The following is a 16,552-nucleotide window of genomic DNA, read 5'->3' on the forward strand; positions in this document are numbered from 1 at the left end:
ATAAGGAAAACAGGTTGGGATAGGCAGATTATCTTTTGTTTGTTTAAGTTATTCTCACAATAGTTACTCTCTTTTAGACCCTGAACATTTTCAGTACTCGCTCCAAATGGTTTAGCAACTTTTGAAGTGGGATTAACAAGTTTGGCCAGTGAAGCTTCTTCCCCGCCCACCCCCAGAGGTGCCGGAGAAAAGTAATCCTGGAGGGTCGGCGTGGAGGCAGTAGAGAGGTTTATAAAAGTCAAGGAAGTGGGAAGAGGCTTGCGAGGAGCAGCGGGAGAGGCACAGAGTCAGAGGGGCAGGGGCGGCGGCGGAGGGAGCAGGAGGTTGGGGCTTGAGCTCTTCATTCCGGGGCACGGAAACTTGAAGTCGCTCGGCAGCCAGGGAAGGGAAGGAAGAGGCAGGCTCTTTCCTAGAGCTGCCGTGATCGAGGGTCTGGCACTCCAAACCAACTCCTGAGAACGGGAAATGGGCGGGGGTCGCTGGGGTGGAGAGGGCAGCCGTGGTCGCGAGAGCGAAGGAGCGGTCTGAGAATCGGCCTTGAGTGTTAAAGGCAGAGCGTGTCTAGCGGGACCCGTGGCTCCGAAAAAGCGAGACAAGGCGACGCGGAGCTGTCCCCGACACCCTGAGGATCGAGGGACAGCGAAAGGCCGGGGCCGCCGGCCATTGCCAGACGCCATTAGGTGACGCGGCCGTCACGCGATGACGCGCTGACCGGCAGTGGCCTCCACGTCGCAGGTTCCGCAAAGACCTGTGGGAGCGACCCGGGAGAAGGAGGGCCAAGATGGCGGAAGCGGAGGAGTCTCCAGGAGACCCGGGGACAGCATCGCCCAGGCCCCTGGTGAGCTTGGGATCTGCGACAAAAGGGACCGAGGGTGAGGCAGAGTGCCCCCTAAAGAAGTCGGGGGAAGGGCTCGTGGCCTGAGAGCCGGAGCCTCTTCCGCCCGGCAGGCCCTTCCTGTACCCGACGCCAGAACCAGTCCCAACACTGCACCTGTTCTTTGCGCTAACCGCTTTGCCCCCTGCCCTCCTGGTTCCTTCCAGGTCTTTTTGTGAAACTCCGATCTTTCCTTTTCCATCCTCCCAGGCCTCGTCATCGTCCCCTACATTGTGTTAAATGGCGAACTTTAGGTGATTTCTTAAGTTATTTTTTCTTCTGCTGTCCCCTCATTTTATCAAAACCTGTCACCAGCCTTTGTTGAAGGAATAATGAGAGATTGCTTCCCATGGGACATTAACGTTTTATTGCTTATAACTTTAGTATTGACTTGTTCAGTGACCCCAGTAGGCCAGGTTTAACCCCTGTGGCAGCTCCTTGCCATTCTCTTCACCATACTTGTTCTTTCTTATTTTTTACTTTTTTAAAAATCGAGACAAGGTCTCACTCTGTCACCCAGGCTGGAGGGCAGTGGCGCAGTCTCCGCTCACTGCAACCTCTGCCTCCCAGGCTCACGTGATCCTCCCACCTCAGCCTCCCTAGTAGTTAGGACCACGGGTGCGTGCCCCCACACCCGGCTAATTTTTTGTATTTTTTTGTAGAGATGGGGTTTTGCCATGTTGCCCAGGCTGGTCTCGAACTCCTGGGCTCAAGCTATCCTCCTGCCTCGGCCTTCCAAAGTGTTGGGATTACAGGCTTGAGCCACTGTGCCCGGCCATCTTCACCATACTCTCTTGCTGCTGTCTCTGCAAGGGATAGAATTTCCACTGCAAGCCCAAAGTGTGGACAAGTATTTTAAGAACACAGACTTTGGAGTTAAACTTTACCTGGGATGGAATCCACCCACTTTGTGAGTTTGGGCAAGTCATTTTAGGGAGGGTGTTTCTTCATCTGTAAAATGGAGATGAAAATACCTGCCTCAAAAGAGTTTTTAGAAAGATCAAATGGCATAATTTATGTAATGTCTCTAATACTGTCAGTACCATGAACTGAGGAGTATAATGAGGTCAACATTCTGCTCCTGTCCCTCTTCTCAATGTGTTTAGTTATATAGTAGTTGCTCAGTAAATGGTTCTTCCCTTTCCTCTTTTTTTTTTTTTTCTTTTTCTTTTTTTTGAGACAGAGTTTTGCTCTTACCCCCAGGCTGGAGCACAATGGCACAATCTCAGCTCACTGCAACTTCCTCCTCTGGGGTTTAAGCGATTCTCCGGCTCAGCCTCCTGCGTAGCTGGGATTACAGGCGCCTGCCACTACGTCCAGCTAATTTTTGTATTTTTAGTAGAGACGGGCTTTCACCATGTTGGCCAGGCTAGTCTCGAACTCCTGACCTCAGGTGATCTGCCTGCCTTGGCCTCCCAAAGTGCTGGGACACAGGTGTGAGCCACCGTGCCCGGCCCCCTTTTCTCTGTTTTGAATTACAATTTAACATAGTGAACTGAGCTGGGAGATCAGTGAACTTGATTCTAGTCCTAGCTCTGCTGCTTACTAGCTCCATTTGTTCACCTCTTCACTCACTCAACAAATATTTATTGAGCATCCGCTACTATGTTCCGGGCACTCCTTTAGGCACTGGGGATATGGCAATAAGAGTGAGTTGTGTTAAGTTCTATTGTGACCTTGAGTAAAATCAGGCTGAACCCCAGTTTCCTCATTTGGAAAATGGTGATAGGAACACATCACTGAATTAGTGACAGTACTAAATGAGATAATATATACATTGTGCCTACTATGACATTGTCATAGGTGCTTAGTAGTTTTTAGTTTCTATCTTTCATTTAAACTTCTCCACCCCTCTTCTGTGAAGCTTTCCCCAGTTAACTTCAGTGGTTCTGATCACTCATTACTCAATATGCAATCCGCTTCCATTCAACAAATGTTTAGTGAACTCCCACAATGAGTAATGCACTGTGCTAGTTGCTGTAGGGAATGCAAAGGGCCTGCCTCTATGGTGCTACCAGTCTAAATTTTAGGGATAAGACAAGTATACAATGCTAAAATAAGGCAGTATATAAGAGAAAGTTACACAAAGAATATTACAGAAATTTAAAGGAAAATGCTTTCATGTCCAGTTGGGGTGACCAAGCTACACGGTGGAAGTTATATTTGAAGGGACTTCAAAGGATGGGTAGGATTTGAAATTGCAGGTGAGCATAAGAGCTATCAATAACTGAGCACCTGCTACATGCCAGGTATTGTGCTAGACATCCTCTGCGTATTTGCTACTAAACTTTACAGCAATCATTTCAGTTAGGTGGCTTTTAACTACATTTTATGTGCAGATGAGGATATGACATGCAGGGAGGTTTGATGATTTCCCTAGGGTCTATATCCAGTTAGTGCCCATGCGTGAAATTGGAAACTAGATCTGACTCTGAAGCCCAGACTATATCCATTTGTGCTACACAGCCTCTTGTGAACAAAGGCACAGAAGTTGGAAGGTGCTAATACATTTATAGAACAACAGGTAGATCACTTTGGCTGAAGCACAGGGAATTATTAGGAGATAAGCCTTCAGAGGTAAGCCTACTGAGTTAGGGAGGCAGTATGGAACAGTGGTGGTTTGGAATGTGTACTCTAGAGTCAGCTTGCTTAGGTTTGATTCTAAGCACTGTCACTTAATTAGTGGGATATTGGGGAAATTACCAAACCCCTCCTTGCCTCAGTTTCCCCTCCTGTAAAATAGAGATATAACAATACTTAGTTCATAGGGTTATTAGGTGGAATGAGTTAACACATTGGATAAATTAACACACTTAATAGAATGCCTGGCATATAATAATGCAATAAGTGTTATTTCTTATTATCGGCTACTAACCTGGGAGGCTTAATGGGCTACAAAGAGCCAGTGGAAATTTTTGAGGAGGGAAGAATTTGAAATCATGAATTGGACAACATAATAGAGGGTAAGTTACAGTGGGGGAATATCTGGAATCTAGAGGGCCAGTGAAGCTGTTGCAGTAGTTCTGGGAAGAAATGATAAGGATCTGGACAACAGCAGTGGCAGGAGACAAGAGGATTTGAGACAAGGCAGAATCCACGACGGTTTGTAGTGTGTGAAGGAGGATTTGTCTTAGATTAGTATTTTCCAAACTTTAGTGTGCTAGCAGTCATCTGGGGAATCTTGTTAATTTGCAGGTTCTGATTCAGTTGGTCTGGGATAGGGCCCGAGATTTTGCATTTCTTATAGACTCCCTGGTGATGCTGCTGCTGCTGCTCCCAGTACCACATTTTGAAGAGCATGGCTATAGTCACCCAAGAGTATAGTGACACTCTGAACAAAAATAGATAATATACAAGGAGGGTTAGCTGGATGAGGGCCTTAAAAGTTGACTAATTCAGTTTGGGACATGTTTAGTTTGAGATACTGGCAGGCCATTCAATAGATATCCAACAGGCAGTTGGACTTTAAAACCTGTACTTCAGGGCGCAGAAGAGGTCATGCCTAGTGATGTTGATTTAGGAGTCATCTGTACAGGGTTAAAAAGACAGAATCTTGGGTAATGCCTGTATTTAGGGGGCAGGAAGAAGAGGTAGGCTGTAATAATGGCTGCAATCTGGGGTCTTTTTTTTTTGAGATGGAGTTTTGCTCTTGTTGCCCAGGGCTGGAGTGAAATGGTGCCACCTCGGCTCACTGCAACCTCTGCCTCGCAGGTTCAAGTGATTCTCCTGCCTCAGCCTCCCCGAGTAGCTGGGATCACAGGCATGCACCACCATGCGCAGCAAGTTTTTGTATTTTTAATAGAGACGGGGTTTCACCGTGTTGGCCAGGCTAGTCTTGAACTATAGTCTGGGATCTTTGGAAGATCTCAGGCTATGAGGAAGCTGGCCCCAGGTGAAGGGGCTGGCTGGAGACCATGCCACTGGCTACCCCTTCATCCACTCCTGGGAGCCAGGCCTCTTTGAGCTGATTCCTGCTTCCTGCTTCCCCTTGTTGATTCCTTTTTCCAGGATTTTGGTCAATAGTATAACCCATTTGCTCCCAGCTATTTTTTTTAGGGTTGCAGTGCCTGCTTTTATTGTGTGTTTTTTGGCCCTGCCTCTACCTGTTCCCCTTACTGGCCCAACCCAGGCAGAGCAATGTGCATGTGTGTTTCTGTGAGCACATCTATATATGTGCAAGAGCCTGCCTGCTGATGGGAAAGGGGAGGGGCATCTATCCAAGTCGCCTTTCCCGCTGAGGGCTAGACAGAGAGCAGGGTCCATTAGCTGAAGGCCCTGGAAGTCCTGTCTTTTATACATGGAGCTGGAGGGCCATAGTTCCTGACTCAGCTCATGGAACATTGTTGCTGATTCTTGAAGAGACAAAGGGGAGAGAGTAGGGGATCACATGGCACTTCAGTGACTACAGAGACTTCTGATACCAACTACCTGGAGTTAGGCCAAACTGCACAGGTTAAAAGCACAGTCCTCTACAAGACTGCTCTTCAGGCACTATCCACAATTTTGGGGGTTCCCAGGACCATCCTCACTTCAGAGCAAGTAGCTACAAATTCACAGGTTCCCACGTTCCCCTCAGGTTTATTTCTTTTTTGGCACAATCTCAGCTGCAGCCTCTGCCTCAGTCTCCTGAGTATCTGGGACTACAGGCACTTGCCACCATGCCTGGCTAACTTTTGTATTTTTGGTAGAGACGGGGTTTCACCATGTTGGCCAGGCTGGTCTCGAACTCCTGACCTCAAGTTATCCGCCCATCTTGGCCTCCCAAATTGCTGGGATTACAGGTGTGAGCCACGGCACCTGGCCCTCCCCTCAGGTTTCATAATTCACTAGAATGACTCATAGAACTCAGAACAGCACTCTACTTAAAATTACAATTTTGTTATAGCAGAGGGATACAAATCCAAATGCGCAAAAGAGAGAGATACACAGGGCGAGGTCTGACAAGGTCCCAAACACAAAGATTCCTTGTCTTGTCCCTGTGGATTCAAGACATGTTACCCTCCTGGTTTGCTGGTATGTGACAATATGCAGAGTATTGCCAATCAGGGAAGTTCACTCATGTGTCTATAGTTTTTATTAGGGTTTCATTATATAGGCATGATTAATTGGACCATTGCTCACATAATGGAACTCAATCTCCAGGGTTCCACCACTCCCGAAAGTTTGGGCTTATATGTTGTGACTTAAAGCCCCAAACCTCTATTCATATGCGCAGTGTTTCTGACTTGGTTAGCCCCCATCCTGAGTCATCTCCAGAGTACAAACTACGTAAGGGCCTACTGTGACTCACCTGTAAGCATAAACTACCAGAGCCCCTGTGAATATCAAAAATACTCCTCTATCATTCAGGAAATTCTAAGTTTGGAGGCTAACTCTCAAGAACAGAGGACAGAGACCAGCTAAATTCTTTATTATACAGTAGTGACAGAACTGGAATTGACTCCATGGGAATCTTGAACTTGAGCTAACATTTATCCAGCCCCTATTGTGTTCCTGTATTGATACATTTCTTCCTCACAATAACCCTGTGATGATGGTACCATTATCTCAATTTTACAGAGGAGGAAACTGAAGCACAGAGAGGCTAAGTAACCTGCTCAGTGTCACATGGATAGTACAAGATGGAACTGGGATTTGAACTCAGGCTATTTGGCCTGCACTCTTAACCAGTATTCTCCAAATACCATGTTAAGCATTGAGTATATGCTAGGTGCTGTACAGTGTTATTTATTTTTATAGCAGTATTGTTTCCATGTGAGATCCCTGTTTGACTTTAAAGCCTGTTTTTTCCTACTGTACTACAATGCTTCTAGCAGTAGCAGGCAACAGGGAAACTGAAAACAAGCAATCCTGGCACTTGAAAGGGCAGTGTTATAGTAGTGAAGAGAAAATATGGCTTCAAAAAGTGTTGGTTTTGGCTGGGCATGGTGACTCACATCTGTAATCCCAGCACTTTGTGAGGCCAAGGTGGGCGGATCACTTGAGGTCAGGAGTTTGAGACCAGCCTGACCAACATGGCAAAACCCTGTCTCTACTAAAAATACAAAAATTACCCGGGCGTGGTGGTGGGTGCCCAACTACTAGGGAAGCTGAGACAGGAGACTCGCTTGAACCCAGGAAACGGAGGTTGCAGTGAGCCGAGATCACGCCACTGCACTCCAGCCTGGGTGACAGAGCAAGACTCTGTCTCAAAACAAACAAAATGGGTTGGTTTATGCATTACATGCTGCAGAGTATTCAAAGAGAGTGAGGATTGAATGAAGATCCTTGTATTTCCTGATTATGTGAGGCTACTTTCGGAGAGCACAATGTCAGTAAAGTGGTGAGAAGGCCAATGCCATATTACAGAGGATTAAGTGGGAAAGTAAAGAGAAGTTTGATCAAGCAAGAGAAGAAGGAGAGTAGTTTGACAGAATAGCAGAAACAAGGGAGCGATATATTTTTAAATTTTATTACAGAAGCTTTCAAATGTGTAAATAAAATGAAGAGTAGCATAATCAACCTCATATATCTATCAACATTCTGCTATTATTTTATTGGTCTCACCACATTTTTTTGGTCTTTTTATTTAAAACTAATTTTAGACATATAGAAAAGTGCAAAAATAGTAGAGAGAGTGCCTGTATTCCCTTCACCCAGATTCCTCTAATGCTAACATTGTACATAAGCATAGTACACTGATCAGAACCAAGAAATTAACATTAGTAAAACACTATTACCTATAGACCATATTTGAATTTTAGCAGGTTTTCCGCTAATGGCCTTTTTTGTTCCAAGATCTTATCTAGGATCCCACATTGCATTTAGTTGTAATTTTTCCTTCATTTCTTCCAGTCTTTAATGGTTCTTCAGTCTTTTCTTATCTTTCATAATCTTTTCTGAGTATTTTAAAGCAAAGCCCAGACATACCATCTTCATTTGTAAATACTTCACTACGTTTCTCTAACAGGTAAGGACTTTTTCTTTGTTATCATACATAACAAAACTAATAATAACTACACTCCAGCCTGGGCAACAGAGTGAGACTCCATTTCAAAAAAAAAAAAAAGAAAAGGTAAATTGGATCCCCATATACACCTTCAACAATTATCTACTTACGATGAATCTTCTTTCTTCTACAGCCCTACCTACTTTCTTTATTATTTTGAAGCAAATCCTAGGCATCATTACATTAGTAAATATTTAGTATGTATCTCTAAAAGATAAGGATTCTGGCTGGGCACGGTGGCTCATACCTGTAATCCCAGCACTTTGGGAGGCCAAGATGCGCAGATTGCTTGAGCCCAGAGATTCGAGATCAGCCTGGGCAACATGACAAAACCCTGTCTCTACTAAAAATTTAAAAAGTAGCCTGGTATGGTGGCACACGCTTACAGTCCCAGCTACTTGAAAGGCTGAGATGGGAAGACTGCTTGAGCCTGGGAGATTGAGGCTGCTGTGAGCTATGATCATGTTACTGCAATCCTGCCTGCATGACAGAGCAAGACCTTGTCTCTAAAAAAAAAACAATAAATAAATAAATAAGAATTTTTGTTTTGATTTTGTATTATTTTAGAGTTGCCGTCTTGCTATGTTGCCCAGGCTGGAGTGGAGTAGCTGCCCACAGTCATGATCATAGCACCCGCAGCCTTCAACTTCTGGCCTGAAGGGACACTCTCACCTCAGTCTCCCAACTAGCTGGAACTATAGGTGTGTGCCACAGTTCCCAAATTCGAATTCTGCTTTTAAAGAGAACATAACCACAATAACATTAATGCATGTAAAAAATTAATAATTTCTTAATATATCTCATTAGGGTTCAAATTTCCAATTATCTCCTAAATTATATTTTTATAATTTAAAAATTGGCCCACTGCCTGTTTTTCTTTTTTTTTTCTTTTTTTTTTTGAGACGGAGTCTCGCTCTGTCGCCCAGGCTGGAGTGCAGTGGCACGATCTTGGCTCACTGCAAGCTCCGCCTCCCGGGTTCACGCCATTCTCCTGCCTCAGCCTCCGGAGTAGCTGGGACTACAGGTGCCCACCACCACGCCTGGCTAATTTTTTGTATTTTTAGTAGAGATGGGGTTTCACCGTGGTCTCGATCTCATGACCTCGTGATCCACCCGCCTCGGCCTCCCAAAGTGCTGGGATTACAGGCATGAGCCACCGCGCCCAGCCCACTGCCTGTTTTTCTAAGTATAGTTTTCTGGGAACAGAGCTATACTTATTTATTTATGTGTTATCTTTAGCTGCTTTCATGCTACAATGGCAGAGTTCAGCAGTTGCAACAGAAACCATATGGCTCTCAAAACTTGAAATATTTACTGTTTGACCCTTTACAGAAAGTTTGGTGACCCCTGCTTTAGGCAATTATCTTTTAGAATAATTAAAAATAGGAAGAAATGTCATATTTACCTTCATTTTAACCACTTTGGGAGATCATTTATTTATGTAAATCCAGGTTTCCTTCTGATACTATATTCCTTCTTCCTGAGGAACTTCCTTTAGCATTTCTTGTAGAATATATTTTAGCTTTTGCTTGTCTGAAAAACGTTTTTACTTTGCCTTTATTTTTAATAGTTATTGCTGGGTTTAGAATTCTGTGTTGATAGTTTTATTCTTTTAGCACTCTAAAAGTGTCCCTCCATTTTCTTTTGGTTTGCATAGTTTCTGGTGAGATGTCTTTCTTTGTTTGTTTGTTTATATTTTGTTAGAGATGTCTATTATAATTTTTTTTTTTTGAGATGGAGTCACTTAGGCTGGAATGCAGTGGCATGATCTTGGCTCACTGCAACCTCCACCTCCCAAGTTCAAGCGATTCTCCTGTCTCAGCCTCCCAAGTAGCTGGGATTACAGGCACCTGCCACCATGCCCGGCTAATTTTTTGTATTTTTAGTAGAGATGGGGTTTCACCATGTTGGCCAGGCTGGTCTTGAACTCCTGATCTCAGGTGATCCGCCTGCCTCGGCCTCCCCAAGTGCTCAGATTACAGGCGTGAGCCACCATGCCTGGCCTTTTATTGTAATTCTTATCTTTGTTCCTATGAACACAATGCCTTTTTCTTTGGCTACTTTCAAGATTTTCTCTTTATCTTTGGTTTTCAGTAGTTTGTGTCTAGGTTTGTGGATTTTTTCATTTTGTCCTTTGGTATTCATCTTGATTGGGGTTCTCTTGGCTTGCATCTGTCACTTGATGTCTCATTATTTTTGGAAAATTTTCAGCTATTCTTTTTTTTTTTTTTTTTTTTGAGACAGAGTCTCACTCTGGAGTTCAGTGGCACGATCTTGGGCTCTGCAAGCCTCAACCTCCTGGGCTCAGGTGATCTGTCTGCCTTGGCCTCCCAAAGTGCTAGGATTACAGGCGTCAGCCACTGCGGTTAGCGTATATCTCTTCAGAGCCATTATCTTTCTCTTCTTCTGGGATTCCAATTATTTACATAATAAGACCATTTAGTGTTTTCCCATAGTTCCTAGATACTCTATTCTTTTTTCTTTTCTTCTTTTACTCTTCTCTTTTTGTTTTAGTTTGCATAATTTTGACTGACCTAGCTCTGAATTCTTTCTTTGATATTGAGGTAACTGATAAGGCTGGCAAAGGCATTCTTTATTTGTTACTATGTTCATGTAATCTAGCATTGCCATCTGATTCTTTTTTTTTGAGACGGAGTCTCGCTCTGTCGCCCAGGCTGGAGTGCAGTGGTACGATCTCGGCTCACTGGAAGCTCCACCTCATGGGTTCACGCCATTCTCCTGCCTCAGCCTCCCCAGTAGCTGGGACTACAGGCGCCCGCTACCACGCCCGGCTATTTTTTTTTTTTTTTGTATTTTTAGTAGAGATGGGGTTTCACCGTGTTAGCCAGGATGGAGCCATCTGATTCTTACAGTTTCCATCTCTTTGCAGAAATTCATCATCATTCATGCATGTACCTTTTCTACTAGAGCCTTTTGCATATTAAACATAGTAATCTTAAATTTCTTTTCTGATAATTCTAACATCTTGGTCATCTCAGAGTCTGGTTTTGTTAATTGCTTTGTCTCATAGTGGGTTGTTTTCTCATGTGAGTATAGGGGAGATAATTTGTTATTGGTATTGAACGCTGGACATCATGTACACACTGCTAGAAGTGGCACGTCTCTGCTGCTGAGTTGTCAGTCAGTAGGGGTTAAGTCAGTCTAGTCAGAAGTTGAGCTTTGTTTTTTGTTGTTGTTGTTGTTGTTGCTATGGTTACCTTCAGTGCATCACTAGCTTCAGATTCCTCTGTTGTTGCCTTGAGTTTAGGGGTGGGGGTGCTATTTGTCCCAGTGTTTTGTTTTTTGTTGTTGTTGTTTTTTTTTTTTTTTTTTTTTTTTGAGACAGTGTCTCACTCTGTTGCCCAGGCTGGAGTGCAATGGCGTGATCATAGCTTACTGCAGGCTTGACCTCCTGGGCTCAAGTGATCCTCCCACTTTAGCCTCCTCAGTAGCTGGGACCACAGTTAGTTGCATGCCACCATGCCCAACTAATTTTTTAAAAACATTTTTTGTATAGATGGGGGTCTCACTGTGTTACCCAGACTAGTCTCAAACTCCTAGCATCAAGCAATTCTCCTACCTCAGCTTCCCAGTGTTGGGATTACAGGCATGAGCCACTGCACCCAGCCCCAATGTTTTTATTAATGTTCATGTTCTATACTCAGCTTCTGTCTTTGCCCTTGCATCTCATGGTGAGTCTTTTTCTAAGCTCTAGCCCTTCCTTCAGCAGTAGACTGCTGTTGTTTATTACTCTATACTTGCTAGCCTGGTGATAGGGGCCAGGGAAAGGGAATTCTTTGCTGTCATAGTCTAGTCTCTGCCTTATGCTGACCATGTGTCCCTGGGTCTCCTGGGTAGCACTTTCTTAGTGATCCTGTCCGCCTCCTAGCTGAAGGAAACTCTTAATGGTCTGGGCCCAGGATGGTTTCCTGTCCATCCCTTAGTAGTAGAGAGCTTTTCCTTTTCCCTTTCTCCAGCTTCAGTGAGTTGTCACCTGTGTTCTGAAGGCAACTTGTTTTTGTCTAAGTGGCTTTAAGGCTTTTTCCTCTAGGAGCTTTTTTCTAGAGAAGAGCCTGCAAGTGGGTGTGAACTCCTCTTGCGTCTATTGCTTCCAGGGGTTCTGTACTCTTGTGCTAGTCCATACTTGGACTTTAGCAATTTATTTAAAATTTTATTTGAATTCTTACCCATCTGTGTGGTGTGGTGTGCAGCATTGTCTTCCCCTCATGCTTTGCTACTGTTGAGCCAGTGCTGATGTCTCTTCGTGGAAGCACCTGGCTTTCTTTAGATTTCATCTAGGCTACTTGGTCTCCCTACAACTCTGTTCTCAGATGAATTCAGGGAAAGTTATGATTCAGTAAAGTATCTAGCCTTTTCTCATTATTCTACTTGGGGAATGGTCTTTCCAGCTTCCTATATCTTAATCAGAAGTCAAATTACAGTGTTATATAGTCACTTGAAATAGGTGCTGTCTTTGTGGTTGTGTGTTTATTTCAATACATGGTAGTTTCATTGGTTTAATTTTTCTGTCAGTTTCAGGGATTGCTTCCTTCAAATTTTAATTTTGTTTAATAATTGTGTGAAGTGTTTATATGATTGCAAGTCATTTATATGAACAACATATATTGAAAAAAGCCTAGTTTCTCTCCCTGTCTGCTCTATCCTATTCCTTTCTTTCCTCTATAGGAAACCTTTAAAAAAAATCCTATAGCATATTTCTTATATTTAAGAAATATGAGTGTGGTTAAGAAATTGTTTTTATGTTATGTTACGTTATGTTATGTTATGTTATGTTATATTATTTTGTTTTGATGGAGTTTTGTTCTTGTTGCCCAGGCTGGAGTGCAATGGCGTGATCTCGGCTCACCGCAACCTTCGCCTCCCGGGTTCAAGCGATTCTCCTGCCTCAGCCTCCCGAGTAGCTGGGATTACAGGCACGCGCCACCACGCCCAGCTAATTTTGTATTTTTAGTAGAGATGGGATTTCTCCATGTTGGTCAGGCTGGTCTCAAACTCCCGACCTCAGGTGATGTGCCCGCCTCAGCCTCCCAAAGTGCTGGGATTACAGGCATAAGCCACCGCGCCCAGCCTTTTACAAATTCTTTGAACATCCTCATTCCTTCTAAAATTTCAGTATACTGTCTGCATTTCATTTATCTGCAACTGTTGCCCACTAAAAATTGTGCCTATTGGGCCAAAAACTGTATGAGAAGTCATTGCCTCTATTTTCTTAGGAATTTGTAAATTTGAGTTTCAGTTGTAATAAAATTTGGCAGATGTGAACATCCTCATTCTTTCTAAAATTTCAGTATACTGTCTTGTGTTTCCTTTATCTGCAACCGTTGCCCACTAAAAATTGTGCCTACTGGCCCAAAAACTGTATGAGAAGGCATTGCCTCTATTTTCTTAGTAATTTGTAGATTCGAGTTTCGGTCATAATAACATTTGGCAGATGAGTATGAATTTAAAAGTTCACATTCTTTATTCACTTTGAAAATTTTATTTGCTCTGTGATTGTCAGGTAACCCGTAAAGATTGTAATCAAGGTATATTTTGCTATTTCCCTGTTTCCTCCACTTGCCTTTATGGTTCATGTAATGCTCACTTTTAGCCAGCAGAGGCCACTAGAGCCTGCTAGGGAGCAGAAGTGCAACAGAAACGTGGCCATTCTAAGACAGTGATTGCTAAAAGGTCACTTTTTAATAACTTTACAGTTGTTATCTCAGTCTTGCTAGCTTGTTCCATGTGAAGATTTTATGCTAAATGTTGGTGGGCAAGAAGGTGTCTATGACATTTACTTTAGTTTTTTCATTATGTTTAATCTTTAAAGAAATAAATTTGAGAATTATTGTTAACTGCATTGTGTAATGTCTGTTGAGCTAACACCTACTTTCCTATGTAAAACCCTACAAAATACATGGTCCCAACTCTCTAGGAAATGATGATATATATGAGGAATGCTACAGTTTATTACAAGCTTAATTTTTTTCCCCTGACTCTTCTCAGTTTGCAGGCCTTTCAGATATATCCATCTCACAAGACATCCCTGTAGAAGGAGAAATCACCATTCCTATGAGATCTCGCATCCGGGAGTTTGACAGCTCCACATTAAATGAATCTGTTCGCAATACCATCGTAAGTTAGACTAGTTGAGAGAACTTCTGTTCAGTATCATGGGACTAAGTAACTAATAGTACTTTGCAATATTTTCATTTGGTTCACTGATTTTGAATATATTTTATATACTGAAGTTTAATATTTTATCCTAGAGGTTAATTTGGTACAGCCTTTTTGGAGAGCAGTTTGGTTATAATGCATATTAATAATCTTAATACAGCAAGGTGCGGTGGCTCGCGCCTGTAATCTCAGCCCTTTGGGAGGCCGAGGCAGGCGGATCACCTGAGCTCAGGAGTTTGAGACCAACCTGGCCCACATGGTGAAACCCCATCTCTACTGAAAATACAAAGACTAGCCAGACATGGTGGCGCATGCCTGAAATCTCAGCTGCTTGGGAGACTGAGGCAGGAGAATCGCTTGAACCCGGGAGGCTGAGGTTGCAGTGAGCCGAGATCGCACCACTGCACTCTGGCCTGGGCAACAGAGCGAGACTCTGTCTCAAAAAAAAAAAAAATCTTAAAATGTCCAAATCTTTTTAAACCAATATATTATCATACTTCTCCAAATATAGTATAAGGAAAGTTTTAAAATGTAAAACAAAAATTTTCAACATAAAAGTATCAATATACAAAGATGCTTATTATAGCATTCTTTGTAATAGGGGAAAGCTAGAAATAAATGAACCACAGATGAGGTATTGGTTAGGTAAATTATGTTATATCTTTGTGGTGGGATGCTAAGCAACTATTATAAATTACATTTACAAAGTGTTTAATAACATGGATAAAATTCTAGGTGAAAAAATTAAAACAGAAATAGCTCAGTGGTACTTTGAGAGGTTGCATTTGTATTACTGAACCATTCTTCCGGTTTCTTGATTTTTTTTTTTTTTTTGTATCTGGCTTCTAGGATTCATTTACCAATTAAATTTGGAATGTTAGAAATTTATTTCATATATTGCAAAGAATGTAGTAGCTAGAGAGCAGGCTAATTGGTCCTTGGGACCTCATCTTCTATGAACTGAATGTCACTACTGTGTTTTGTAGAGCAGCTTTTTATAGTGCAATTGTTTTAGTTTCTTTAAGCAGCCTATTGGGAGGGCTGTGTTTCTTTTTTATGGATTTTTTCAACATCAAAACAGAACAGATCAAAACAGATGTGGAAACGTGTTAAAAGTTGGCTTAAGAAGTTAATAGAAAAAGCATACCCTACCTCTCTGGTTTGTGTAGTGAAGGAGTTGAACTGGAATTATCTGCAAAATTCAATGAAGAGTTCACAGGAGATTGAAATAAAAGAAATTTTAGCAAATTAAGTAAGGCTGCTGACAACCTTGGTCATCACAATACAACAAGTTGTTTCTGTTTTTCAGATGCGTGATCTAAAAGCTGTTGGGAAAAAATTCATGCATGTTTTGTACCCAAGGAAAAGTAATACTCTTTTGAGAGATTGTAAGTATATGACGTTTTTAAGGGTTTGCTTTATCTCACTGTATCTTATCATAAGTACTTTATAAGGCAAAGTCTCTGTGGTAATAAAACTGACATCATTTTGTAGGATGAAAAAAATATGTAAACAAATATGTAAATCAAACTTCTGGCAGAAATTAAAAATTTATTTTATTTTATTTTTATTTTTATTTTTTTTGAGACAGAGTCTCACTCTGACTCCCAGGCTGGAGTGCAATGGTGTGATCTTGGCCCACTGCAACCTCCGCCTCCTGTGTTCAAGTAATTTTCATGCCTCAGCCTCCGGAGTAGCTGGGATTAAAGGTGCCCGCCACCACGCCCAGCTAATTTTTTTGTATTTTTAGTAGAGACTGATTTCACCAGGTTGGCCAGGCTGGTCTCCAACTCCCGACCTCAGGTGATCCACCCACCTCGGTCTCCCAAAGTGCTAGGATTACAGGCAGACATTAAAAATTTAGATTGGCCTGCCTGCCTTTCCTTCCTTCCTTCCTTCCTTCCTTCCTTCCTTCCTTCCTTCCTTCCTTCCTTCCTTCCTTCCTTTCTTTCTTTCTTTCTCTTTCTTTTTTCTTTCTCTCCTTCCTTCCTTCCTTCTTTCTTTCTCTCTTTCTCTCTTTCTCTCTTTTTTTCTTTTCTTTTCTTTTTCCCTCTGTGGCCCAGGCTGCAATCTACTCGGCTCGCTGCTGCCCGGCACCGCGGACTGCCTGTGACTGCCGGCGCGCGCCGCCTGCTTTTTCTCCTTTGCCTGCAGGCGCGGTTTCGCCATGTTGGCCATGCTGGTCTCCAGCTCCTGACTCCGAGTGCTCTGCCCGCCTCGGCCTCTGCCCGCCTCGGCCTCCCGAGGTGCTGAGACTGCAGACGGAGTCTCGCTTACCCGGGCTGGAGTGCGGTGGCGTGGTCTTGGCTTGCAGCAACCTCCGCCTCCCAGCCGCCTGCCTTGGCCTACCAGGGTGCTGGGATTGCAGCCCCTGCCCGGCTGCCGCCCCGTCTGGGAGGTGGGGAGCGTCTCTGCTCAGCCGCCCCTCTGCCCGGCCTCCCCATCTGGAAAGTGAGGAGCGCCTCTGCCCGGCCGCCCCGTCCGGGAAGAAGTGGGGAGCGCCTCTGCCCGGC

The 16,552-nt window shown here is 43.4% G+C and overlaps 1 protein-coding gene across 1 annotated transcript; it reads left to right on the plus strand.

Moving 5' to 3' along the window:
* The first annotated feature begins 772 nt into the window (after positions 1-772).
* On the plus strand, positions 773-15,643 carry YIPF6 (Yip1 domain family member 6). Its single transcript, XM_032756371.2, has 3 exons — positions 773-838; positions 13,869-13,997; positions 15,349-15,643. Exons 1-3 carry the CDS (start codon positions 782-784, stop codon positions 15,490-15,492), a joined length of 330 nt encoding a protein of 109 aa, XP_032612262.1. The 5' UTR covers positions 773-781; the 3' UTR covers positions 15,493-15,643.
* The last annotated feature ends 909 nt before the right edge of the window (positions 15,644-16,552 follow it).

Source organism: Hylobates moloch, unplaced genomic scaffold (assembly GCF_009828535.3).
Source record: "Hylobates moloch isolate HMO894 unplaced genomic scaffold, HMol_V3 SCAFFOLD_7, whole genome shotgun sequence".
NCBI lineage: Eukaryota > Metazoa > Chordata > Mammalia > Primates > Hylobatidae > Hylobates > Hylobates moloch.